Genomic DNA, 26419 nt, shown 5'->3' on the forward strand with positions numbered 1-26419 from the left:
GACCTTCTTGAGTCCGTACAGGGTTAATTTGCCAGTGTTGACGGGGGAGGCGCTCTATGAAGTTCTGAGGAGCTGAACTGAGCATCCCTAGCAGCACACTGGGGGCTTCCCCCAGGGTCTCCCATTTGATCTCCTCAGAGACTTGCGCTGTGGCAGCGCCCAAGGTCTGTGCAATGGGCTGTCTCACCCAAGTCAGTCAGGTGGGGGAGGGGAGTCAGGATTGAAACCCAAATCTGAGGATGCTGTCATTGCCTCTGTGTCTCCTGGCAGGGGGTGAGGGACAAGGGTCGGGATGGTGTGTTGAGCCCTCCCTGCTCTCACCTGAAGCGTTCTAGGCCCTCCTTAAGGGGGCGGGGCAGGGAAAGGGCCCACGGGAAGGGTTCCCACCCTCTGCAGCCACAGGAGGGCGCCAGAGACCAGAGGAGGGCCAGGTGCTCAGGACAGGACCAACTAGTTCCATTTCCTGGGGAGCAAAAGGTAGGGAGAGGGTCCAGAGTGGAAGATGGGCCATTCCTCCTCCGCCCCTCTTGGACACCCTGATCCCCCGCCTCCACCCTACCATGTCCCCCAGGATCCGCCGTCAAGGGCCACCTGGTGAGGCCCCTGGGTCCCAGCTCACTCCCTGTGTGACCTTTAGCCTCTCTGAATGCCAAGTTGTCAAACAAGTCCATCATCCCCTGGCCTTTCAGACTCTGTCCCCACATAGTACAGCTGAGGGAAAACGGAGCCCCAGACAGCAAAAACTGTGTCCTGCTGGGGTCTTCATGGGGCGGAGCTGGGACTGGCCCTCGGCACTCCACGCCCATCTGCTACATGATTCTATTTGGTCCTGTATTCGTTTTTTGTCACATCCTTGTTCCAAGCCTCAGTTTCCTTCTCTATAAAAGGGGGTCCCTACCCATTGCTTTGCAGTTGTAAGGCCAGAATGCCTCTCAAGACTCATTCTGTTCCAGCCTCGACAAGCAGCCAGTCCTCCCCTGCTGTCAGAAACAGCTCCGGCACTTGGGCCTGCTTTGCTAAGCAGATCTGTTCTCTGATCCTGTGTGTGGGGCCCTGGACCAGTGGGTGGGTGGGTGCTCCAGGGATGAGTGAGTCTGAGCAGGAGACCTCCACCATCCCCTTCTTCCCACCGCGTCCTTATTCACACTCCTCTGGTCACTGGTCACTGCTTCCTGGAGGGCCACCTCCTCCATAACCTCTCTCCCCTCTGAGCCCCTTTGGCATTGAGGTGCTGGCATTAGCTCTCACCCAGCCCTGAGGGCAGCAGACTTGCATTCCTATGTGCTTCTTAGCATTTCAAAGTGAATGCAGATCTGTTATCTTCACAAGGGCCCTGCCAGAAGGAGGAAGTTATTATTTCCCTCCCTTATTAACAGATTAATACCTTGAGGATGGGGAGGTGGGAGGTGGGATGTGGGTGGTGGGTAGTGCTGGCCTCAAGCTCCTTACCCAGGTACCAGGCCTAGGCCAGTGCCTGGCAGCAGAAGGGCAGCGTGTGGCATCCAGACTCTGGGGATGGGACAGGGGAAGGCCAGACTGCTGTGGACTCGATTTATGTAGGCTTCCGAGGAAAGTCTTAGACGGTGAGAAAAGGGAACTGTCAGCTTAATGACCCAGGCCTGGCAGAAGGGAAGGACGGTTCAGATGAGGTGGGGACCCCAAAGAGGAGGAAGGTGAGAGCCCAGGGGAAAGCAGGGAACCCAGGTTTTCTGACCCCCATAGCATAGGCCTCTGGGTCTGGGAGGGCCCCAGACACAAGGCAGGCTCCAGGGTCTGTCACATCTGTACCCACATCTTAGGCCTCCAGACCCTGGTCTGTGGCTCCCCTTTCCCCAAGGTCAAGGTTCAGCGCAGGTGGCTGAGGATGAGCCTCTCCCTGTCCTGCCTCCCGAAGCTGCTCTCAGCATATAGTCCCGCAGGGCTAACTAGAATGGCAGGCCGCCCCTGCCCTTGGCCACGACGGAAGTGCAGCGCCCCACTCCTGGCCCAGGAGCCAGAGAACAAGGAGAAGCGGCTGTGGGATCCTACAGCCCTGCCTACTGTTGAGTGACTTCTGCCTCTCTGGGTCTCTGTCTCAGTACGCAATAGAGAACTGCCCCAGCTCAGGAGTGGGCGGCAAGTGGTACAGGGAGCGGCCTGCAGTAGTGGCTGGAGCTTGTCTCTCTAGGAGGAGCACGTGGTTGGAGGGTCGGGAGCTCATGTAGAGTTGCACTGCTGCTCAGGCCTCCAGGTTTGGCTGAAATGTGTGTATTCCCTGGTGGTCGAGTGGTTAGGACTCCGCACTTTCACTGCCGAGGGCACGGGTTTAATCCCTGGTCAGGGAACGAAGATCCCGCAAGCCGCGAAGAGAAGCAAAAAAAAAAAAGTGTGTCTGCTGGGGTGGCTTGCGGGGAGGGGCTGATGCAGACGGTGGGGTTGAGGGTCCCCACTCCCCACGCTAGTCCTTGGCAGCCACCCACGCCCACTCCCTGCCCACCCCAGCACACCAAGGTTGTGTCCTTTGAAAGGTCCACACTCCAGATGGGTGGACATATGGTGATTTCATCATCCTGGCTTTTCTTCCAAAAACAACCTCTGTGCTGCTCTAAACACGCCACAGGGGCTCCCAGGCTCCAGGGCCACAGCGGCTGCAGCCCCATGTGGCTTTATAATTATCAATCCCTCTGGGAGCACAGGAAGCCAGGCCCAAGCCCCCTCGGCCCCCACCCCTCTGGCCCTTGGGCGCCGCCAAGTCTGCAAGTTGCTTTAGGGAAGGGTGGGTCCTGCCTGCTTTGTTCTGGGAGTTGCGTGGGGAGCTGGGCTCCCTGCACCGACCCTCACCCGCACCCTGATCGGCCTCCCCGAGGTGCTCAGGAAAGGTGGCCACTCAAGTCGGGCATCCATGGGCCCTGCCTCTGGGAAGCAGGGGTCACTGTCTGCATCGGACATCTGAAGGGAGAGGAGAGGACGGCTGAGCCCCAGCAAGTGGCAGAGCTGGGATTCGAACTCCTGCCTGTCTGCCCTGAGGTGCTGCTTTGAATGCTGTGGGGCAGGACTGATGGGTGGGCTTCCTAACCTTGCCACAGCCTGGTGGCCTTGAGCAAGTCCTCTGACCAGCCCACGTGAGATAATAAGAGGGCACTGGGTGGGAGTCACGATTAACCCTTGGTTTATCAAAGAGCAGAAGAAATGTTTATTGCTCTCACCCGGAACCTCCAGGTGTAAAACAGAGCTGCTGTGCGGCGCCCGGAGGCAGTGGGTGGGCCCCCGTGTCCCCTGGGCCCTGGGCCCTGAGGTCCCTGGGGCTCGCAGACTTGGTGGCGCCCAAGGGCCAGCGGGGTGGGCAGACTGCCCCAAAGGTCTCTGATGCCAGGAGCGCTGGCAGCCAGGTGGAGTCCTGTCCTGACCCCAGACCAGCCTCTGAAGAGGGGGCCTTTCACCCAGGGCCCTGGCCAGCTAGGGAGCTGGGGAGGAGGCAAGGGGTGCGGGCTGGTCCCCGGGAGAGTGGTCACACCTTAGTGCACCCCACTGGCCCTCCTGAACCCCATTATGGCCGGGAGAGGACTCCCCCACAGCCTGTAAAACCCCAACCAGGCCCCAAGCTCCGGGGCTGCACGGGGGGGCAGATGCCTGCCCTCGGCCCCTCTTCCAGCCTCAGACCAGCAGTCACTTTCTGGGGCAGCCTTAGGGGGTTCGCCGCCCCCTGCCACCTCATGCTGGGACATGCGGGGGTGGGGGGACCAGAAGCACGGTCCTGTGTTCTCTTTGTGTTCTAACAGCTTCAACAAGCATCTCCCTGTCTCGGGTGACCCTGGAAATTGAGGGGCTGCCCCAAGCTTTCAGGGGCCCGGGCTGGAGTGACGGCATTTAAGCTTCAAGGTGCGTTTCTCAAACCTGAGTCTACAGCTGCAGACTTTGGGGGATGAAGTGAGCCATCAGCTTTGTTTTTCCTTTGAAAGTGTATTTCCCATTAGAAGCACAGCAGAGCGCCCCATCTGGGGTTGAGCTGACCCAGGTTTGAATCTCCTCCCGTGACACTCGCTCTTCAAGCTCACCTGAGTTCTTGGCTGTGACATGGACAGAACGCTGACCTCCTGGGTCACGAGGGTCAGGGTGAACCATGTGAGTGGTGCCGGGAGGGTGGGGAGCCTCTGCGGCCGTCAGACTGGACGCCCGCCACCTGGGCTAGAGCACTCAGCCTGGCCCTCAAAACCCGCAGGCAGCTGTTCACGTCCTGCCTTTTGCCACAAGTGTGCCTGGAGCAGTCTCCCCCCCGACTGCACCTCAAATCTGCACCCTTCCACGGCATCGGCTCCCAATTTGTCACCCTCCCCTCTGTGGGTACGAACAGTCCATCTGCCACATCGGCTGGCCCCACCCTTTGTAGTTTTGTTGCTGGTGTTACCTGCTTGGTCCGCCTTCAAAGTACTGGCTTCTCTAAACGACCCTGGGGCCAGCACGGAGCCCACGATATACCCTATCTGCCTGACCCCTCCCAGTGCCCTGAGCCCCATGGGCGCCCACCTGTCCGTCCACAGCTAGGGCGGAGCCCAGGTTGAAGGAGAGGCTGTGAAGATCACAGGGTGGGGGGCGCCTGCTCCCCCAACCCCTGGGGGGCACAGCCTAGTCCTTAGTCATCAGAGGCTCTCCCAACTTCTTCACCCCATCCTTCCCTCAAACTATTCCTGCTCAGCCCCCATCTAGCATAAGGAAAGGGGGTCGTCAGCCCCATTTGCAGGCCTCACCCGCCAGGCTTGCCAATGTGTCTCCGCTGGAATCTTGGCCCCCGGAGTGCTCTGCCAGTGCCCCCGCAGGCACTGCGGGGAGCAGGCCCCGGGAAGAGACATCTCAGCACCAGAGGCCAGCTTCAGCACAGTTAAACTTTTTTTAATGCAAGAAAAAAAAGTCCGGTCTTCAGTTTGCTTTTCCTTCCCACAGGCAAGTGTGGTTAAGCCACTGCACCGTAAACAGTGAATTCCCATCGAGGACACACGGTGTGGGATGGTGGGCCGAGGCTGCAGGTAACATGGCCAGTTCCTGGAGACTCGGGCCCAGCAGAGGCCTAGCAAGCAGCACTAGGAGGGTGGGCCGGGGTCAGAGGTCAGAGTGGAGGAGTCCCTGAGACCCCCGAGGGCGTGCCTGCTGGGAAGCCTGCTCCCCACCCCCCTCCCCGCCACAGTGGCTCTGTGATGACGGCTCCAGGCCCTGGCGGCTGACCACTGGCCGACAGGTATGTCCAGGCCCCCAACAGCCCAGTGGAGGCAAAGCAGAGTGGCCGCTGGCTGGCTCGGGTTTCGAGCTGCTCAGCCTGGGGGCCACTATACTTAGGACATCCACGTGGAGCACCGCCCTCCTTTGCTCAACGGGAGGAAGTCAGGTGGGAGAGGGAAGGGGCTGGGCTGTCCCTGGTCCCTCTGTCTGGCCACCAGGCCCGGGCTGGAGCACCAAGCCACACCAGGTTCGTGAGGACCCACCGCCCACCAAGGGTGGGACAAAGAGGTGTACCAGAATGTCCTAGGAAAGTGAGAGGGTGAAGCAGGAAACACCGCCTCTGGGGTCTCCGGCAGGGTGTGCTCTGCACGCACCCCACATCTAATGGCTCCTGAGTGGAGCTGTCCCCTGGCTGGAGCGCGGGGAAGGAGACAAAAATCACAGCTTCTGAACAAGTGGCTGGGAACTTACTGGAAAATTCAGTCAAGTATGAAAGGTGTCACTTTAGAGAACAAAAACTAGCTTATGTATTTCTCTGGAAGATGTTCTCTCACACCCACCCGTCCCCCGGACTCCCCGCAAACAGGCAGCTGGGCCTGGCTCGTGTGACTGTCGAGCCAGGGGACACGAGAGCGAAGGCAGGGCCTGTGGACAGGGGGCCGCTGCGAACGGAAGGAGGAAGGCACAAGAAGAACCAACTGAATCTGGGAGCAGACGCGGGGGCAGGGCCGGGTGGAGAAGGAAGCCACTGGCCGAGCGACTCAGCCTGAAACAGCTGGGACCCGCGTCCCTGTCTACACGCGGGCCGCAGCTGCAGGACGGGCGAGCCAGGCGACTTCCCCGGCAGGAGGTACAGAGGCTGTGCGTGTGTGGGGCTGCTGGCCGGAGGAGGAGGCAAGAAACAACGCTGCCTCTAACGTTATATATTAAAAATATCCATGGTTCTTATGCACAAAATTCCACCGTTGACCTACGAGTATCACCCCTGCCTCCCCAGGAGCAGCCTTAAGATAAAGGTGGTGGTTTTCCTTTGCGAGCTGAGGAAACATCGCCATCTTTGTGGTCTTGGGAACTGCTGACCACTCCCCTCCCCTGCAGCCTCTGCCTGGCCGGCCGCTGGGAGTAGGGGTCGCTCACTCGTGCCTCCGCTTGGAGGGCGGGATCAGGTGCGGAGGCAGGTCGGCGGGCAGCTCGTGGCCCTCTAGCTTGACTTTGATGAGGTGGTTGGCCAGGGCGAACTCCTCGTCGTCCAGCAGCCCGTCCCGATCCACGTCGGCCAGCTTCCAGATCTTCCCCAGCACCGTGTTGGGAAGCTTGGACTTCACCATCTCCTTCTTGGCGTTGGCGCCTGTGATCTTGCCATTGACGGGCGACAGTGTGTAGAAGATCTCGTCGTAGGTGGGCTTGTCCTTGCCCACCACCCACTCGACGTCGTCGATGCCCTCGCCGGCCCCCTCGCCGTAGCCGTGCCCGAAGGGCCCGTTCATGGTGCCGTCGAAAGCACCGCCCTTCACGACCTGGGCAGGCATCAGGGACTCCTCCTGGCGTACAATCACCATCAGCCGGGCGATGTCGTTGGCCAGCATGTCGTCCACCGTGTCCAGCAGCTTGGGCTTCAGGGCCTGGAACTTGCTGAAGTCCTGGGTCTGCAGGAGCTCCTGTGGTGGGAGTGGAGGAAGGACAGGGTTGGGTCGGCCCCTCCCGGGCTCCGGCACGGAGGGTGCAGCAAGGGCTCCCGAGCAGAAAGATCTGGCTCCGCGTCACGGCCCCAACCACTTAACATCTTGGCTCCCCCTTCTCTAAGTCGGAGGTAAAAATAGTCCCCTCCGTGCAGGACTGTGGTGAGGATTAACTGGGAGGAGGCTGGGGTGCCTGGCGCAGCCCCGCCCTCCCCCTCCCCCTCCGGGTGAGTCACCACATTCCCCTGTGAGGTGTCACGGACTGGGTCAACTTCGATCGGGGTGGGGCGCTGGTGATTAATCGGGCCGCTTCCACGTTGGGAGGCCCCGCCCCATGGAGCCGGGGTTCCCTCCAGAACCACCGCCCCAGTGCCCCAGCCGTACCCACTCCCATTCAAGGGGCAGCCGTACCTGCATCTTGCGGAGGCTGGGGAAGTCGCCGGGGGAGATCTGATGCTCCCGCTCAACCTTCTGGTAGACCTCGCCCAGGTTGTTCACCAGCTCTTTCTTTTTGCTCTCCTTACCGAAGACATTGGGCATCTCCTTCTTGAGGGAGCTGATGATGTAGGCGTGGACCTGTAAAGACAGAGAAGGGGTGGGTGTCAGGTGCTTCCTGGACACCTTGTTGGGAGCGTGGCCTGCACCTGTGCCGCCCTGCAAAGCTGGATTGTAACCCGGGACAGCTAAGCACAGCCGCAGCCCAAAGCCCGTGTTCTTACCATTTCTCGGCACGCACACCCCTCCCCGGTGACTCCTCTGCACATCAGAGACACCGAGCGCATTCCTACCAAGCCGAGCAGAGCCGTGCCATCCTACTTACACACGTCTGTGGATGCTGGTGCCATGAACTCCAACACAGCCTGAGTTATGCCCCACTTTATCATCCTGACAGCCTCGGGGATGACTAAGGGTTAGGAAAATCCCACAAGGCTTTCCCCAGATGTTTCAGGCTTTACGCAGTACCTTGGGTAGACATCTGCCAATGAAGGGTGGCACATCCTTCCCTTCCCCACAGCGGGCCAGTAACTCTGGCAACCTTGCAAAGGCACAGCCCTCAAATCCCTCTGCCTTGCCAAGCAACGTCCTGCCGAGGAGGGCTGCAGCCAGCCAGCCTCACACCCCCTTCTCCCAGACTGCCAGCTCCACCCCCAAAAAAACCTCTCCACTGGCCTGACCTTGTCTGCCGTGGGCTGCGACCTGGCTGAGAACTGCCCCAGGGAAGCAGGCTGGTCACAGAGTCACAGTCACAGCTCTGCCCATCACAGGCCAGCAGAGAGAGCGACTCAGTCCAGGAAAAGGAAACAGTCTCAAAACAGCAGGTGCAGGACAAGATTGGAGAGGCTGGGGCTTTCCAGGCAGGGTGACTCAATGTGCCCAAGGGCCACGCGATTACACACCATCTCTGTAAATGAGCAGGCAGGGCCTGAAATCTGCCCTTTGTTCCATCCTGGAGGGAGGCTGAGCGATGAGAGCACTGGAAGCCCTGCCGGGAGAGGGGCTGGAGGGGAAGGAGGGGAGCTGTGCTGCCCTGAGGCTGAGCAGAGGCTGGACTGGAAAACAGGAGGCCAGTCTCTCCTCCACTCACCACCTCTTCCCCTTCAGCTCAGGACATCGCTTGGCCCTTCGAGGCCAGAAGCCAGGTATGTGGATTTTCTCATGGGCTCCTTTCTCAGAACCAGTTCCACTCATCAGGAAGCTTCCAGAAGTGAGATATCTACAGAAACGTGCAGCCCTGTGCCCTCCAGAGCAGGGTGCGGGCATCTTTACTTTGCACACAGGTCACCAGGGGACTGTGTCCAGATGCAGATTATGGTCCAGTAGGGCAGAGGTGGGGCCTCAGAACCTATGCTTCTAGTGAGTTCCAATCTGCTGGTCCTGGAGCACTTTGGGTAACCACAGAGGAGACACAGCCGGGGGTAAAGGATGCAGGGTCACTTCTCGTTATTCAGGCCAGGGAGCACCCAAAGCCACCTGACTCCAGCCCTCAAGACAGTGTAGGGTGCCCTGGGCCACTGTGTTTGGCCCATGGCAGAGTGCCAGAGCCTCTGGGCTACACAGAAGGGAGCCTCACAATGCGGTACTATTCAAAATCGTGTCCTAAGGGGACGTGCTCTGCTCCTCAGTGTTTGAAGGGCCCACTGGCGGCATTACCCTTCCTTCCCCAGCCCCAGCCCCCCCGGGGTCCCGCTGAAGTGCTCGGCCAGGCACTGAGACTCCAAACTCCTGAGCAATTCAGATGCTGTCCACAGGTGCCAGCAGGCCCTGTGCTTCCATGGAAGAGTAGGGATGGTTTGCAAGGCCTCTGGGCCAGAGGCCATCAGCGCTCTCCCTGGGCCTGCAGGTTTGCGCCCCATCTCTCCACTAACTACCTCCTGTCTCGGCCTAAGCATCGTCTCCCGCCCGAGGCCCCCCAGGCTAGCCCACCCTCCCAGGACAGCTCATCCCAGGCCTAACCCGAGACAATACAAATAAATCGTACTTTCTTTTTCTTTATGTGTTCTGCTTTCCCCTGTACGGCTGACAAGTGCTAGGAGGGTGGGGACCTGTCAGTCCCCACTGTGTCCCCAGCACCCAGCACATGCTGCGTGCACTCCAGTGCTCAGCAGACCTGGGGGGAAACTGATGAGCCCTCGAGCAGCATCCCCCCCACTCTCCACCCCCCAGGCTGCCCCCGGCACAGGGATACCTTCTTATCTGATGCTTATATGTGCTAAAAGGAATCTCAGGAAAAGGCTGCTCCCACGGGGGCACAAGAGGACGGGTTCAGACAAGGCGTGGCACAGTGCAGCCATGGGTCTGCAGGGCTGGGTCTTGGGCATCCAATCCCGGGGCCCCGAGTGGCCATCCCAGAGCCCCCTGGGGCTGCGTCCCCAGCCTGGGTTTACCTTGGCCAGCCGAGCCCGCTTGATCAGGTCATTGAGCTTCCTGAGGGCGGCGTTGCGGGGCAGAGACTGGATGTCTTTGAAGAGGTCCTGCTCCTCGGCCTCGAAGAGCTTGCGGTTGTCGGGGATGAGGAGCGGGTGGGACCAGAAGGAGCCGATGTACACCCTGACCACCTCGGGGGTGTTGATGATCTTCCCCAGGGACCACATGAGGGCCCCGTAGACCCGCATTAGCTGCTGGGTCTCGATCTGGTCCGCCTTGTTCAGCACCACGCGGATCTTGTCCTCGTGGTTCTTGAGCGCCTTGATGACTTCCGAGAACTCATCGGAGATGTCCAGCTTGTGGGCATCAAAGAGCAGGATGATGCGGTCCACCCGCTCAGCGAACCACTCGAGAACGGCCGCAAAGTCGTAACCTGCGGGAAGAGAAGGGCGGGTTGGGGGCGCCAGGGGCCAGGTGGTCCGATGGCTCTCGTGCCTGACTCGGCCTGGTACTTCTCAGCCTGGGGTCATTTAAATTTCCAGAATGTACTTATGTGGACAGCCCAGTGCCCTGAGGGCAGGTTCATCAGGCCTCCCCTACTTCCGTACCCACCGTGGTGACACCCTCACCCACACAGCACCTGGCACGAAGAGGCACTTAACGAATAAATAATGCAAGGGAAGTCACGAAGTCCACGCTCTAAAGTGGGTCGAACTATGGCAAGAGTGAGGAGGAGACCCCAGCAGCACAGCTCAACACCGGGCGGGAAGAACAGATTTGGGGGCTGTTGGCTGGGTGCCCCTGCACAGCAGCGACAATTAACGGCAGTAAGACGACCTACAGCTGCTGCTTGTCCGGTGCTATGTGCTGGGCTCCCTGTTCTGCAGGACTCTCATTCATTCCCTACAAGTTACAGCTCGGGGGCCAGATCTGGCTCACTACCTGTTTTCATAAATAAAGCTTTACTGGAACACAGCCGGCTCATCTGTACTCTCTGGCTGCTTCTGAGCTACAAGAGCAGAGCTCAGTTGTGGCAGAGACCATGAGGCCCCCAAAGCCGAAAATTTAACACTCTGACCCTTAGAGAAAAGGTTTGCTGACCCCTGCTCTACAGGCCTATTAAGTACTGCAAACCACCTCCCCTTTCTAGGTCTTAAACGCTTCTCTAAAATGAAGCGGCTGGACTAAGCTCCAGCTCCCAACTCTATTCTGTGCTGTTTCCTGCCAACAATTAAGGCCGTTGGTGAACCGGCCGTCTGCAGCAGGACTGCTGACAGAACTGTCTAGTTTTAGCTCGATTCACGGCCCCCCAGCTTAAAACTGCATTTCCCAGCCTCTCTGCAGCAGAAATGAAGAAGCAAAGAAAAGGTGCACCAGCCCTTTGTCCTCTTCTCCCTTCCCAAGGACTGGAATGCAGATGTGAGGGCAGGAGCTGGAATAACCACCCTGGGTTCAGGATGGCCTTGGACCATTGTATTTCACACAAACTGTCAGATACCTGATTTAAAAGCCCATGGATTTGTGGGTCTCTGCAACAGTGGTTTAATTTGTAGCCTGTTTTACAATTATGCCACCTCAAAGTGTTTCCACTTCTTGCACTGTCCCCAGAGGAAGAGAAAATTGTTTCTCATCTTTTGAGACTACTAAGGAATAGTAGACCATGTGGAAACAATGGCCCAAGAGTCTTTGGGAAGCTTGGGTCCCAGCCCCCAAGCCGCCATCTCTCTGGGTGACTCCGGGCAAGTCCTCTTTTTCCTCACCGGCAGGCCACAGGACACCCCCAATGCAGGCTGGCCCTCTTAGGAACCACTGCGTCCTTGCCAGAGCACAGTCATGCCCCTGAGAAGGAGCCAGAGAGCCACTCCTATAGAGAAGAGCCTGGGACGCTGCCCAGAAGCAGGCCAAAACCAACCCTCCACCGCCACCAGGCTGGGATTTAGACATGCCTTCTCTAGATGGCAGGAAACAGAAAAGCAGCAGGTAGAGGGCAGACCAAAGAAAAGGACCAAGTGTCAACAAAAGGCCCAGAGTGACTCAAGGAGCCACGGGGAGGGCAGCCCTCACCGCCCCTCTTGTAAGGCGTGGGCTGAGCCATCCCGCCAAGCCTCCGGGGCTGAATGGGAGTCCACAGACAGCCCACGAGGCCACCTCCACTCCGGCCGGAACACCCCCTGGGGGTGGGGAGTACTTTAAGAGAGCCGTGTGGGGCGTGCCTGGGGTGAAGCTGTGCCTGGTTAGACAAACATTCCAGCCGCCCCGTCCCCAGGTCCAAGTGGGCTCCAGAGCTGTCTGCGCGCCTGAAGCCGCAGCCTTGCAGGCCTCTCCCTGCACCCAAGCACTCAGAAACAACACAGACTTTTAGTAAGAAAGCCCTGGATTTAACTCCCAGCTCCAGCCACTGACTCTGTGACCCCAAATTCTTAACTTCGGAGTTAACACTTTTTCTTCTGTAAAAGTCAAATAATAATTCCTCCTCCTAAGATCACAGGGAGGATTAAATGAGGTGACACGTTCCCAGCACAGGCCCCAGCACCAGAGCGACACCCGTGGGTCGGGCAGGCCCAGGATGGGGAGAAGAGGCAGGGCCCCCTGGAACGAGGGCTGAGGGGCTGGGGCTGCATCACTGATCAGAAACTAAGGTGACAAATGATCAGCCTGGCTCTGAGGCTGGAGGCCAGTGTTGTCCTCATGGCAAGACACCGAACCTCAAGGAAAACCCCGAATGCATGGCTTCTGTGGATCTAGCTTGCGGCCTCTCCAGGGCAACCTGTTCCCGTCGCAGCACAGGGGGAAACAGCCTGCTTTTTAAAAAATATTTATTTATTTTTGGCTGCGCTGGGTCTTCGTTGCTGTGCGCGGGCTTTCTCTAGTTGTGGCGAGCGAGGGCTACTCTTTCTTGCTGTGCCTTGTCTTGTTGCAGAGCACGGGCTCTAAGCGCGTGGGCTTCAGTAGTTGTGGCACGTGGGCCTAGTTGCTCCGCAGCACGTGGGATCTTCCCAGGGCTCGAACCCATGTCCCCTGCATTGACAGGCGGATTCTTAACCACTGCGCCACCAGGGAAGTCCCTAACTTCTTAACAGCATAGCAGTGGAGTTGGTGGCAGCAAAGCCCCTGTGAACCTGAACTTGAGCCTGGGCAGCGGAGCCATCAGTCTTCCAGAGGCCCATGCAGACAAGGGAAACGGCCGGGCTACCAGATTCCCCACACTCAGAGGACGTGGGAAGGCAAGGAGCAGGGGCCAGGTTACTCCTACGCCCGCCACCAGCCACCACCAGGCTGCTGGTTCCAAAGTACAAGGTCCCTATGTCCCTGGACACAAGGAGCAGGCCAAGGGACACGGGCAGGGAGCAGGGCCAGCCCGGCCTCGCCGCCACCGCCTTTTATGGCCGGCTCTGGGAACGGCAGCTCTGGGAACGGCAGGTCAGCGCTGAAAAAACGATGACTCAGGAATGAACCGCTGCTCTCAGCAACAATGAGGCTCAACTTCTCCCCTCGTCAGACTGTTTGTCCTCAGACCACCGCAAGTTCAAACCGCAGATTCACACAGCTGGGGAGGCGGCAATGCTGAACCCGGGGGACTGGGAACAGGGGCGCCCTGATGGGCTGGGCTCAAGGCCAAGTTAGCTTTGGCCAGGGAGTGAGGACTGCATGCAGGGAGCCGAGGTCACCCCCTGACTCCACCCAGTGTGGCCTCACTTCTCCCATCCCCCAGTGGCGGCGGGGGTGGTGGTGGTGCATATGATGGGGGGAGAGGAGGGGGGGGGGAGGAGGAGAGAGAGGAGGAGCCTATGAATGAGGTACCGAGTCCACGAGCCCCCAGCCAGAGCGAGCGCCCCGCACGGCCCTGCCTGCAAACCCAGTTACTCACCAACACCTCAAGTTGGAGCCAACAGAGCTAAGCCCATTTTTTTGCAGGTGAATGAAATTTCCTGTTTATATGGAAAGTGCTCACACTTTTGGTGAGAGAGAGCCGGTGGCTGGCCAAGCACGCCCACAGGTCATGCAGAGGGTCACAAGGCTCGGGCTCGTGCGATGTCATCACAGGTGGAGGACCATGTCCTACCACATGGCCGCAGCCTCCCCAGGCCCACGTGACACCCCTCAGCCCGCCAACCCCTCACTCAGCCCGCGTGTCTCCACGGGCAACAAGGGCTGGACTGACCCACATCTGCAGCACCAAGAGAGCATCGACCGAGTCCCCACACTGGCCAGGCAGCCCAGCGGCCACCATCAGCCTGGGGCTCGGCGGCAGGTGACGAGTGCAGGGACCAGGGACACATCCAGAGGGGAGCATCCCACCCCCAGCACTGCCCCAGGCACTGGGCCTTCAGGCTCTGGGCCAACCTAGAGGTTGGCCTCGGCGGCAGGACCAGGCATCAGACGTCACCTGATGCACGGCAACTCCTCGGCAGAAGCAGGAGGGCGCGGGCGCCCGGTGACGAGGACGCCACAGCCACGCACCAGGTGCGGACACCATGCTGCAGCTTCAGCCGCCTCAGGAGGGGCAGCTGTGAGGCGCGGGCGCCCACAAAGGACACAGACGACACAGCCGGAGGGGGTGAGCTGGAGAGAAAGGGCTGACCCTGCGATGGCAGTAAAAGCCAGCACTGATAAGAGACAAGCTCTGGCTCGGAAAGTTCTGGGACCTTGAAGACATTATGAAATGATGAAATAAGCCAGTCACAGGGGAAGATTCCACTGGTGTGACGTGGAATCCAGAGACAGAAAGTAGAACGGTGGGGGCCAGGGGCTGCGGAGGCGGAGAGAAGTTGTAGCTTAATGGGGACAGAGTTTCAGTTTGAGAAGAGAAGAAAAGTTCTGGAGGTGATGGTGGTGATGTTTCTACAACAATAAGAATGTACTTAATGCCACTGAACCGTGCACCTAAAAATGGTTAAAATGGGGCTTCCCCGGTGGCGCAGTGGTTGAGAGTCCGCCTGCCGATGCAGGGGACGCGGGTTCGTGCCCCAGTCTGGGGGGATCCCGCGTGCCGCGGAGCGGCTGGGCCCGTGAGCCATGGCCGCTGAGCCTGCGTGTCCGGAGCCTGTGCACCGCAACAGGAGAGGCCACAGTAGTGAGAGGCCCGCGTACCGCAAAAAAAAAAAAAAAGGTTAAAATGGTAAATCTTACGTTATGCATATTTTACACGGGCTGTGTAGACGGGAGGCCCAAGCCTGCCTCTCACCTTGGCTCTGTTCCCACCAAGCCTCCTGCAGGGCCCGGGTGCTCCAGGGGTCCTGCCTCTGCAGTGCTGTCTGCCCTCCTCACCGGGTCTGCCTTCCCACCCTCCGACACCGAGGTGAAGGGGGAGCAGTTGTGATGTGTCCTCACCCTAGCCCAGCACCCTCCAAACACAGGTAGTTGCGGTAGCTGGGGGAAACGCTGCTTCAGACATTCCAGAAGTTTCTAGAATGCAAACAATAGAGGGTTTGTCTCCAATCGACTTTTGTTTCCTGCCATTCAACCTGCGTGGGCCTCTGCGTTTCTTGCCACGGCTCCCATCACCACGCTTAACCCGTGCCGGGGCCGGGAGGAAGGGGTGCAGGAGCACAAGAGAGATTAAAGAGCTAAGAATCTACACCGTGAGGACTTGTTCTGAGCTTCCTTAAGCTAAAGTTCTTAAGGGAAGGACCCTTCCAGCGGTACAGAGGTTGGGAGAAAGGGGCCTCCCACGTCTAGGCAGTTACCCGAGAGAAACTGAGAAACTGGGATTTTCCTGGCGGTCCAGTGGTTAAGACACCGCACTTTCAATGCGGGGGAGCGGGTTCAAGCCTTGGTCAGGGAACTAAGGTCCCACACGCCACGAGGCACGGCCAAAAAAAAAAAAGAAGAAACAGAAATTAAAATTTGTACTCTACATGAATGTTTATAGCAGCTTTATTCAAAACTGCCCCAAACTGGAAACCCAGATGCCCCTCAATAGGAGGATGGATGACAAGTTATGGTACATCCGTATCACAGGGTACAACAGCTACAAAAAGGAATGAATGGCAGACTCTCAAAGAAAAGATGAACCTAAAAAGCACATGCTAAGTGCAAGACAGACACAAAAGGCTTCACACTGTCTGATTCCATTTCTGACATTCTGGAAAGGCACAACTTTAGGGGCAAAGATCAGTGGTTGCCTGATGAGGGACTACAAAGGGGTGAAGGGGACTTCCTGGGGTGATGGAAACTCTGTATCTTGGTTGTCGTGGTGGTTACACGACTGGTGCATTGGGTGAATTTTACCGTATATAACACAGATCTCAATAAATCCGGCCTAGAAATCAGCAACAAAGGACGGGGTGGTGGGGGGCAGCGGCAGGGGAGACCAGGGGGAAGGGCAGAAGGACTCTGGAATCAGGCCTGAACCTTCTACTCTCCGAGCCTCTGTTTCTTCAACTGCAACGTGAAGACGGCAGGTTTCCGCTGTGTGAGCGAGTGAGTGCCTGGCCCACCGTAAGTGCTTTGTAAACGTTTGCGGTCCTTTACTCACAGGATTTGTATTTGGGCCCAAGAAGCTCAGATTCCGATGGGTGTGTAGGCAACGATGGCTTCTAACGCGTGAAGAATGCCTCGTACCCCAAATATAAACCGAGCGTTTGCAGGCGCTCAGGCAGCTGCCAGGGAACAGGTGGGGCACCAGCAGGGGCTGGTCCAACCTCCCGCGGGCAGAGCGGCCAAAAGCTGGACAGGGGCAGTGGGGGGGCTGGTGGGGAGGCGACGAGAGGAAGGCCCTGAGGAGGGTAGCTGTGCGGAGGCTGGGCCCCCACCAGAGGAGGTCCTGGAGTCTGAAGGGAAGCCCCTGCTGAGCCAACGCTTCCCCCTCTTCCAGCCTCCACGAGCTGTTATTCAGACAAAGGTCTTCCTCATCAAAGTCTGAGAATCGCTGGGTTTTTCAGTGTACTTTTATTCAGCTGACATTTGTTGGACACTGAACTGGGCAGTGGGCACGAGGGTAGGAGCTTATTAACACACGTAAATTCGTGCAATCGTTGACAAGAACCAAGAGGCTGGTACTGCTATTCCTGTTCTATTGATGCGGCTCCCAGGGGTGCAGCAACTCCCTAGGGCCCCCAGCTCCTAAGTACTGATCTGGGACTCGAACCTCTGTCGTCATCTGTGCTAAGGGTGCTGGGAACCCAGGAGGGACGCAGGGCTCAGCCTTGTGCTCGGCCTTGCACAAGGCTTTTAAGGCAGCCTCATGGAGCCATTCTCTGGGGTGCAGAAAACCCTCGTGAAACGCTGGCATGGAGGGCTTTTAGGGCTGGGGCATCTCAGGAGGTGGTCAGCAGGAAGGGACACCTGCGGGTCAGAGGGCTCCAGGTTTGGGCCAGGGAGCCCCTACCCGACCGTTAAGCCAGATGGCTCCTGAGCTTGGATGGAGCCTGGGATCCAGGGATAGTCAGCAGGGGGGACAACCCAGGGGAACGGCCAGCCATAGCCAGGGCTCCTAAGGTCTGTCCATGGATGGCTGGGGGGGGGCAGGGGTGGGAATTTCCAGCTGGAGGCAGAGAATAGGGAGAAAAAAAGCAGGTCTCAGCACTGCTGTTCAAAGCCCTGAATCTCAGGCCCATTTCTGGACTGGGAGTCTGATCTCGGGCGGGGAGAGAAGCAGTGTGGCCTCTGGGCATTCCGGGAGAGCTGAGCCCGGCACAGCACCGGCCTGGCAGGGCTAAGGGCTCTTCCGAGCCAAGCTCTCGGAGCTCCTCAGCCCAGAGCACCGGTCTTCAGCACACTGAGGCGTGAGCACGGACTCTGCTGGGTTCAAATCCCAGCACCAACTTGTGCTGGCCTATGTCCTCTTGGGCTACTTAACTTTGCTAAGCCTCCGTTTCCTCATCTGAAGAGGAGCAGCTTCCTCACAGATGCAGCTGCTGCGATCAGCGAGTGGGGCTGGTTCCCATGGCAGAGGCCAGCAGAGAGCCAGGCATGAGGCTGGCCGGGCTCCGTCTCCTAGTCCAAGCTGAAACAACTCGACCTTGCTGACTCGACTCCCATGGGGGAAAACGAGGCCCAAAAGTTACAGCTCAGCTCACAGCCTCGCAGTGACAATGGCGGGGGCGCCCTGGCCAGGCCCCTGCCCCCGGGCTGAAGCTTCCATCAAAGAGCCTCCGGCCGCTGCCCACAGAGGACCCACATGGGAAGACCTGCTCCCTCCCAGGTCCTGCCACGACTGGGCCGGCGGCCAGCAGCCTGGGAGCCCAAGGCACCAGCTCCGCCGGGCCCCAGTTGCCCTCTGGAATGCCCTTTATCAGTCACACGGGCAGCATCCAAGAATGAACACTGTCCCCGCAGGTCACCTTTCTCTGCTGACACAAGAGAACTTTATCTTTAAAGGCACTCAGGAGATGAGCACAACGGGGAAGCGCAGCCCAAGACCCCACAGAGGCTCCTACTCTTCCCTGGAGCAATTCTCAGGGGTCTCTTGCAGAGCCTTGGGTGTATCCTGACTGCTTTGTGCCTGCTCAGGCCTTACCTTATCTTTCCACACAGTATTTCCTGCACACATTAGGCACCATGGGGAAAGGGGAAAAAGTCAGGAGGGGCTAGGCAGAGAGGGTGGGAACTGGAAGTAAATGTAATTAGTGACACTAACGTCTACGCAGCCTCCAGAAGGATGCTCTGCTTCCAGGGAATGAGGTCGACAGACCACAGAAATGCATGCCGCTTGCCCAGGACACACATTTTCTGTTGGCCCAATCTTTTTGAGAGGGAAACACCTGCCTTCCACACCGTCAGCAAAGGGAGCAGAGAGGTGGCCGCCAGGGAGCCTGGAACACATTGTCCTACTCTGACTTCCTCTGCCAGGTGACATGGGACCTTTGCAATGACAGATGAATGGGGTCTCCAAGAAGGAGAGACCTACCCCTTCTGTGTCCACCTGGAGAACACCACCCCAGAGGCCACACCCAGCACGTCTAAGAGGTACCGCCCCATGGTCTTTCTTCTCCACTGATAAAACGCTGACTCCAAACACATCCCACGGTAAATCCCAACTTGGTAACTGTTAGTAGAATACTTTAAACCAAGACCTCTAGGGTTATGGAAGGAAAGATCTCTATTGCACAGGAGGAAAGCCCTCCTCCAATGAGAGTGATGCACTTTTCTTTAAGCCAACCTCCTTCTTCCTGCCCATGATGGGTGGGGGGAAGGTCCCTGGCTGCCAGGGACCCAGAGGGGCCACACTGTAAGGGAGCAGGGTTGCGGGGGAATACAGGCAGTCTCCTGCTGGCTTCCTCCTCCAAGTATCTGCCATCTACATGGGTAACTTGCGGGCCAGGACTGTCTGGTCCCCACCAGTGAGATGCACCCTGCATCTGACTGGAGAGCACGCTGAGGCACTGCTCTGGTGCCTGTCCCACAGAGAGCAAGTTTGGACACCACTGCCTGCCTTTCTACTAATGTGGTAAGGAAGCAGAGGGAAGGGGAGGCAGGGGAGGGAAACACCCCAGCAGGCAGGGCCAGGATACTCTTTGCAGCAAGACAGTGTTAGACACTCCCAACTCCTCAGTCTGCTGAGCTAAGGCCCCAGGCTGAAGTGTCAAAGACAGCCCAGCAGGGGAACTTCACAGCACTGGTGGAAAACTGCTGTTTCTGAGTTCAACAGGGGCCATAAGGACCCTAAGCCTTTCCCTCAAGTACCTTTATGTATTTATTTATTTTTAAAATTTATTTTTGGCTGCGTTGGGTCTTCGTTGCTGTGCACGGGCTTTCTCCAGTTGCGGCGAGCGGGGGCTACTCTTCGTGGCGGTGCGTGGGCTTCTCACTGCGGTGTCTTCTCTTGTGTGGAGCATGGGCTATAGGCGCACGGGTTTCAGTAGTTGTGGTGCACGGGCTCTGTAGTTGTGGCTCACGGGCTCTAGAGTGCAGGCTTAGTAGTTGTGGCACACGGGCTTAGATGCTCCGCGGCTTGTGGGATCTTCCCGGACCAGGGCTCGAACCCGTGTCCCCTGCATTGGCAGGCGGATTCTTAACCACTGCGCCACCAGGGAAGACCTCCCTCAAACACCTTAACTGCCAGCTCTGAAGGATATAAGGAGTGTGGCATTTGGGGGAGGATAAGCCTCTTTTTATGAGCTATTATTGTCCCTTATCCAAAGATGCGTTCACATCAACTGACCTATCTGATCTGATAGCTCCCAGTTGGGAGAACTCCTCCCCAGCGTATTCCCCCAGGTCATTAAAGACATAACTCTACAGAGCCTCAAAGAAAGTCCCTCCAGGATAGCTCAATCCTGGAGGTAGATGGAGAATAAATTCCCTTTTGTGGGTCTTTCTTTTTAAGAGTAACTAATTCAGGGACTTCCCTTGTGGCGCAGTGGGTAAGAATCCGCCTGCCAATGCAGGGGACATGGGTTCGATCCCTGGTCCGGGAAGATCCCACATGCCGTGGAGCAACTAAGCCCGTGCGCCACAAATACTGAGCCCACGTGCCACGACTACTGAAGCCCATGCACCTAGAGCCCACGCTCCACAACAAGAGGAGCCACCGCAAAGAGAAGCCCGCGCACTGCAACAAAGAGTAGCTCCCGCTTGCCGCAACTAGAGAAAGCCTGTGCGCAGCAATGAAGACCCAATGCATCCAAAAATAAATAAATAAAATAAACAAATTTATTAAAAGAAAAGAGTAACTTGTTCAGATTTTCTAGCCTTGCTCTGGCAAATGACAAGGCAAAAGCCTTGTTTATCAGGCATTTTCTTAAAACCAGGTTAGAACAATAACAGCAGTAAGAAAGAAAAAACTGGCCCTTGCCGCCCCTAGAAGTGTCAGCATCATCGGGGTGGAGAACATAAAAGTTTAAACCAGACTGAGAGACAGAGAGCAGTTTCAGTATGCTCTGATGCAATCCCCTATTGGCAGGGGCCCACAAGCCGGGGGAAAAAAAGAGAAGCAGGGTTTCTCAGCACTGAAAATGGGGCCCCCACCCCCTCACAGCCTCAGCAGAGACACACTGCCTCCCAAATCTCAGGCTGCTGGCTTCAACTGCAAAGCTCACTAATGCTGGGCGGCCCGGAGGGAAAGGGGGTACAGGAGAGATTTGCAAGTTAATGATAAACAAATCTGGCCACTTGTCCTCAACCCCCTCTGAGTCTGATCTTGTTTCATTTTTACATTTGCAGCTGCAGGCTCCACTCTTAGCCGGCCCCCATGCTCCTCCCAGAGAGCATTCAGGCGCGAGGCTCCCCTCCCTTCTACAAAAAGGGGCAGCGGCAGAAATATAACCCAGTTCAGGTGCATCCTGAACCAGATCTTTAGAAAAGCTTGGCACACTCAAGACAGGAGTTTACGCAACTAGAACGGGCCTGATGCCCTAATACTCCGCATGAAAACCTTACGCCACGCGCGGCACCCAGGGAGGCTACTGATGACCAACATTTAAGCAAATTTAAACACATTTCCAAGGCCCAACATGTTTAACAAATTCCTGCTAGCTTCTCCTTTTGGCTGTGGCTCTTTCAAGTCAAACTGTTCTCTCACAGTCCTGCTGGACCCACTAGGAATTTATACAGCTCTGGGAGGCAAAGCTTTTAAACACAAACTAAGGTGAATGAGCCCCAGGGGAGCCAGGGCTCATTCAGAACAGCAATGCTGGCTGAGGTATCTGAAGCCCAGACACGGAGCAATCTCCTGGGACCTCACGGCCAGCCAGGATCCTGCCTTCCTTTCCAGAAGGCCCCAGGGGCTGGGAAGCTTGAAAACCACATAAAACTGGCTGTTGTCTCACCCTGACGGCTCTTGTAACCTCAGCAAAGGGAACCAAGGAAAAAGCAAGCTCCGGCCCCCACTGGGCTCGGCGTACCACGCAGATACAAGGCTGATGTAAAATGGGTTCTCACTTGGGCTGGGAGAGACTTGGGCAGCATTTGGTCCGTGTCACAGACGTCAGATGGAAGTCGTCTGACTACACCAGGTGCCCTGGGCTGTGTCAGAGCCTGTTTACCTCTGCTGATGCGCTGTTTCTCTCCAGACAGGATCCCGGGAGTGTCGATGATGCTTATGCTGTCCAAGACTGGGTTGGGCAGCTGGGCGCACATGAACCTGCACGAGAGCAAGAGCCCAGAAGAGAGATGTCAAGACTCGGGTATCGCTGCTCGAGATGGGACAGCAGTGATTTCTGTACTCCTTCGTCTCCACCTCTGGCTTCCTTTCCAGAAGAAAGGAACGGAAAGGAGGTTTTCTATTGTCTTAAGTTTCCAGGGGTGGGAATTCCCTGCGGTCCAGTGGTTAGGATTCTGCACTTCCACTGCAGGGAGCATGGGTTCCATCCCTGGTCAGGGAACTAAGATCCCGCAAGCCACAAGGCCAAAAAAAAAAAAAAAAAAAGTTTCCAGGGGTGACCAGCAAATTGCATATATTGTTTTAACTGGGAATCCAGCCAGCAGGCTCCAACTGACCCACATCAACACTTCCCTCACTTAGCTTTTCTCCCAGAGCTCGAGAATTCAACTTTCAAGTTGCTGACGTGTTAGTGAAAACTGCACAAGCCTAGGGTCACCATACAATTGCAGAAGGAATAGAGAAGAGTAACAACTGAGACCTTGGAATTCCATATTAAAATTTTCAACCGCTTGGCTAAATTTCCACGCTGCACGAGATGGTCCTGTCCTACTGCTGCTGGGACCAGCCCTCCCTTCAACCCAGCTGCTCAGGTGAAGGGACTGCAGTGGGCAGCCGCTGACAGCCAGGGGACCACGCAGGCTGGTACATGGTGGGGCAGGGAAATACAGACACCATTCTCTCAACGTCAAGGCAGAAGGAGGAAAAACAGAGAGGCTGGCAACTCACGGACCACGGCTCAGCTGTGTGTGCCTGAGTTCCCACCGAGTTTAGAACAGCCCAGAACAACAAGGGCTATCCCAACCGATAGCAGAGATTCTTGACTGGACACAGAAAAGGCTCCTTTAAAAACTTCTCTGGAAAAGGTATTGTGAGCAAAGAAAATACTGACCCATTGTCTAGGAATCTGCCATGATTAGCTTCCCCTTTTGCTCCCACACCACAAGTGACCCGCGGCCCAGAGGCAGGGGCAGCTGGCCAGGGTGAGAGGTACTGCCTGCAAGCACAACAGAGCAGAAGCAGCTGACCCGCAGGATGAAGAAACCTTGGACCTCATCCTCACCGTGCCAGCAGCAGAGCACATGTGCTGTAAAGAACTGCACGACCTGGGGCTCCTGCTGGGGAAGCAGTCAGCGGAGAGAAAATCAAAACAAGACGACTTGGCTCTGAGAAGCAACATACATAAAAATGCCTTGTGAAGGGCCTTGTAAGTTAACATCTCTGCGGATCGGGTGCTCTGCAAAGCCCGGGGAGTGAGGCCGAAAATACGAGAGGGAGCAGGCAGTACAGATGCATCCTATCCTGTTTCCTCACCAACAAGGACGCACAGATTTCATCTTGAGCTACAAGTTACCAGTTTCGCAATGAGTTTACGCAGGATACTCTTAGGATACCGTGGTTGCGCCCTGCCTCCTGCTCTCTCTGATTTTAGCCTTAGAGCAGCCACTTAGGGGGAAGAGGCCGGAAAGTCCAGTCCATGATTCAATGAGTCTCTTTAAGAGTGCGAGAGAGGCTGTGTCAGCCACTGAAAAGCCCCCTTTGTGTGCCCCGGCTGGCTGGGCGGTGCTGGTGTACACAGGCTGACACAGCTGGGGGCCTCAGCTCCAGTGCAAACCCACACCCCAACCCTTGGCTGATGGGGCCCCTTCCGGCAGGGCCATTCATTACTAGTGTTCTGGGACCCTCTGGAGATGAAGTGGGGCAGAAGGTAATAAAAGTGTGGCTCTCGGATCCTGTGGCACTGGCATCATCAGGATGCCTCTCTTCGACCCGGCACCCCTGAAATGCTCTTTTTTTCAGGGAGAAGCAGCAGGAGGTGGTAACTGGCTGCACAAAGGCAGACAGTTGGCACTGCATTCACCGGCTCGTGAACTCGACAAATCAGCTAGGCTCTGAGAGCCGCCGTCTCCTGAATGAGGTAGGGGTTGCCTAGCTGATGTCTAAGATCCCTCCCAGCTCTGAAACTTTAGGTCTCTAAATTCAGAAAACAGGTCATACGCCCATTTCTCCTTACAAAAAAGGTCACCTCTCACAATCAAAAGTGGACACCTAAGGACAGCAGGACATGTAGCTCCTTCCTTCAAGCTTCCCAAATTTCTCCAGGAAAGCAGACCTAATAATGCTTGGAATTCCCAGCACAGCAGCCAGACTTTCCACTGGACCGTATGGCCCCCACCAGCTGACAGCCAGCCAATCGCCTACCTACAGGCACAACAATTCTCAAACCTGAGGCGGGCTCCTGGCTAGGAGAGCCCTGCCTCTTCAGGAGTCTCACCCAAAGGGCTTTACTCTGGCCCTGACTCACAAACGCCATCAGCCGTGAAACAGGAAGACAGGTTTAAATGCCTGAGAGAGGCAAAAAGACAACAGAAGACTGCCTGTCTTCTCCGTTAAAGGTCAACTCTGCGCACAGAGGCAGGCCTGGTCACTGGCCTGGATCGAGGGCACGCTGGTCTACCCTGTGCGGCTGGACAGTGTCTGGAAAGGAATGTGATCATACAGGGCGGAGACCTTCTGGAAGGCAAGAGTCAAGGATTCTTTCCTAGGCTCTTCCCCAGACGAGACTTTGAAAGGCATGTGGAGTCACTCCTTGAATGGGGTTTGGCAGAAATGACAAATTTGTGAAGTCCTTTGGTATGTCCCCTGGGGGTGGGGGGAGGGATTTTAGAATCCCCATTGAGCAGGACCTTGGAGTTCCTTTAGAGAAAAGTGAACTTGGCTGTAGCACTCCTGAGAGAGGAGGCCAATGCATTTCATTCATAGCATCGTGAAGGTTAGAGCCTCGGAGAATTACCCTCATCAGGGTTTTACCCATTTAACTGGGGAAACTGAGGCCCAAGTAGGTTAGGGAACATCCTAGTGAGTCTAAGCAGCCGGAATCTCATTCCAGGGCTCCAGGGCCCACCGCCTGGCAGCACAGACCCTTACCCCTGAAACCCCTAAAGCAGCACGGGACCTTCAGAACTGCCCCTGGGAGAAGTGCTGGTCCTCGCCCTGTCTGCTGCTTCTGCAGGCCGCCCCAAACTCAGCAGGCCACAGCAGATCCTCTCCCACCGGTCCCTGGGGAGGCACAGCACAGCACACGAGCAAAGGGAATGGCTAAAAGTTTCACCGTAGTTTTCCGTGACACTTAAGAAACAGACCCGTGAAGGGAGGGGTGAAGGGGTTGGTTTGAATGAATTAGGTGCGTCCAGGGGTAGTGAGTAGTAGTGAGTCTGGGATCTGCCAGGGGGGTTGGGAGTTAAACCGATAACCTGGAAAATTCTGGGGGGGGGGGGGGAGGTGACAGAGCCAGGGGAGCCGGCGACGCGCACTCGCAGACCCCCTCGTAAGGGTTTTCTATGGGAAGCGGCAGGGGACCCAGTCTCAGGGAGTGGTCGCTAAGGGTCTCGCGGGGGCCTCGGAGACAAAGAACAGCGGGGGCGGCGGTCACAGGACGGTCGGGACCCCGGCCACTCCCTCTGCCCCCCGGGTCAAAGGGTGGGTACCTGTTGAGGAAGGCGTTGCCGAAGGCGTTGAGCTTGCGGAAAGGGCGCCGCGGGTCGACGACGAGCGCGTTGCCCGGCACCACGCCCTCGGTGGGGCCATGCATGACCGCGATAAAGGAGTCGGTGGTGGGCTCGGGCCCGATGCGCATCCCGGGGAAGTCCTGCTCGATCAGGTGCCGGATGAAGGTAGTCTTGCCTGTGCTGTACTGGCCCACGAGGAGCACCATAGGCTTGTTGTCGAAGTCAGCGTCCTCCAGCGCGGGCGAGTGGAACTCGTGGAAGCGGTAGTGCTCCTCCAGGGGCAAGAGCTTCTGCGCGTATAGTTGCCGCAACCCCTCGGCCACCGTCTGGAAGAGCTCCGGCTCCTTCTTGCGGCGGGCATCCTTGCTGACCCAGCTGAACATGCTGCCGGAGGCCGGGCTGGCTGCTGCAGGGCAGAGCGGCGGCTGAGAGCCGGGCGAGGGCGAGGAGCCGAAACTGGGCCGGGCCTGCCGGCTGAGGAGCGGCGGGGCAGGGGGCGGGGAGCGGCCCGCACTGCGCAGGCGTACGGCACGGCCCACGGAGCACCCTCTGCGCAGTGGAGCGCGCGCCTCGCCGTGCTCCCTTTATAGGGCCGGGCCGCGCGATCGGGCGCGCGCACCGCCGCCACGCGGGGCCGCGGAGAGTTGGGAAGGGGTGAAGGAGGAGCCCCGCCCACGCGCTCTGCGCCACGTCTTCCCCTCCCCCACCTCCCATTTGCCGATTCCAAATCTCGCGAGCGCCGGTTGTTCCGCTTGCCCCGGCCCGGGTGCCGTGGCAACCGCACCTGTTTCGCCCCGCCCCTTGTGGGAAGGCTCGCGGGAGTGCTGCGGCTGGGAAGGCTGGAAGTGGGAGTCCGGAGCGAGGAGGTCCCAGTGTCTGCGCGCCTTCCATACCCGGCGAGGCCCCCAGTTAGACACCCCAGTACCCTGAATACGCGCCCCACCTGCAGTTCCCCCAAGAACGGTCCTCCTCCTCCCACTCGCTCAGAATCCCCAGCTCCTGTCTGCACCGCCCTTCCTTGCCTCCTCTTCTCGCCCCTGCTTCTCTGACACTCCCTCTCATCCCCTCATCTTTTATCTGCTTTGGGAGAGGGAGAGACAGGAATGAAGTAGTGGAGGAAGCTGAGGGAGTAG

At 57.6% G+C, this 26419-nt stretch overlaps 1 protein-coding gene across 1 annotated transcript; it reads right to left on the minus strand.

Moving 5' to 3' along the window:
* Positions 1-6097: 6097 nt before the first annotated feature.
* On the minus strand, positions 6098-25885 carry EHD1 (EH domain containing 1). The gene is made up of 5 exons (XM_029208694.1): positions 25266-25885; positions 21662-21759; positions 9755-10167; positions 7281-7445; positions 6098-6848 (listed from the first exon to the last, which is right to left on the minus strand). The coding sequence occupies exons 1-5, from the start codon at positions 25667-25669 to the stop codon at positions 6324-6326; spliced, it is 1605 nt and encodes a 534-aa protein (XP_029064527.1). The 5' UTR covers positions 25670-25885; the 3' UTR covers positions 6098-6323.
* Between the last annotated feature and the right edge of the window lie 534 nt (positions 25886-26419).

This window comes from Monodon monoceros, unplaced genomic scaffold (genome assembly GCF_005190385.1).
Source record: "Monodon monoceros isolate NGI ecotype Baffin Bay Population unplaced genomic scaffold, NGI_Narwhal_1 Super_Scaffold_7, whole genome shotgun sequence".
Taxonomy (NCBI): domain Eukaryota; kingdom Metazoa; phylum Chordata; class Mammalia; order Artiodactyla; family Monodontidae; genus Monodon; species Monodon monoceros.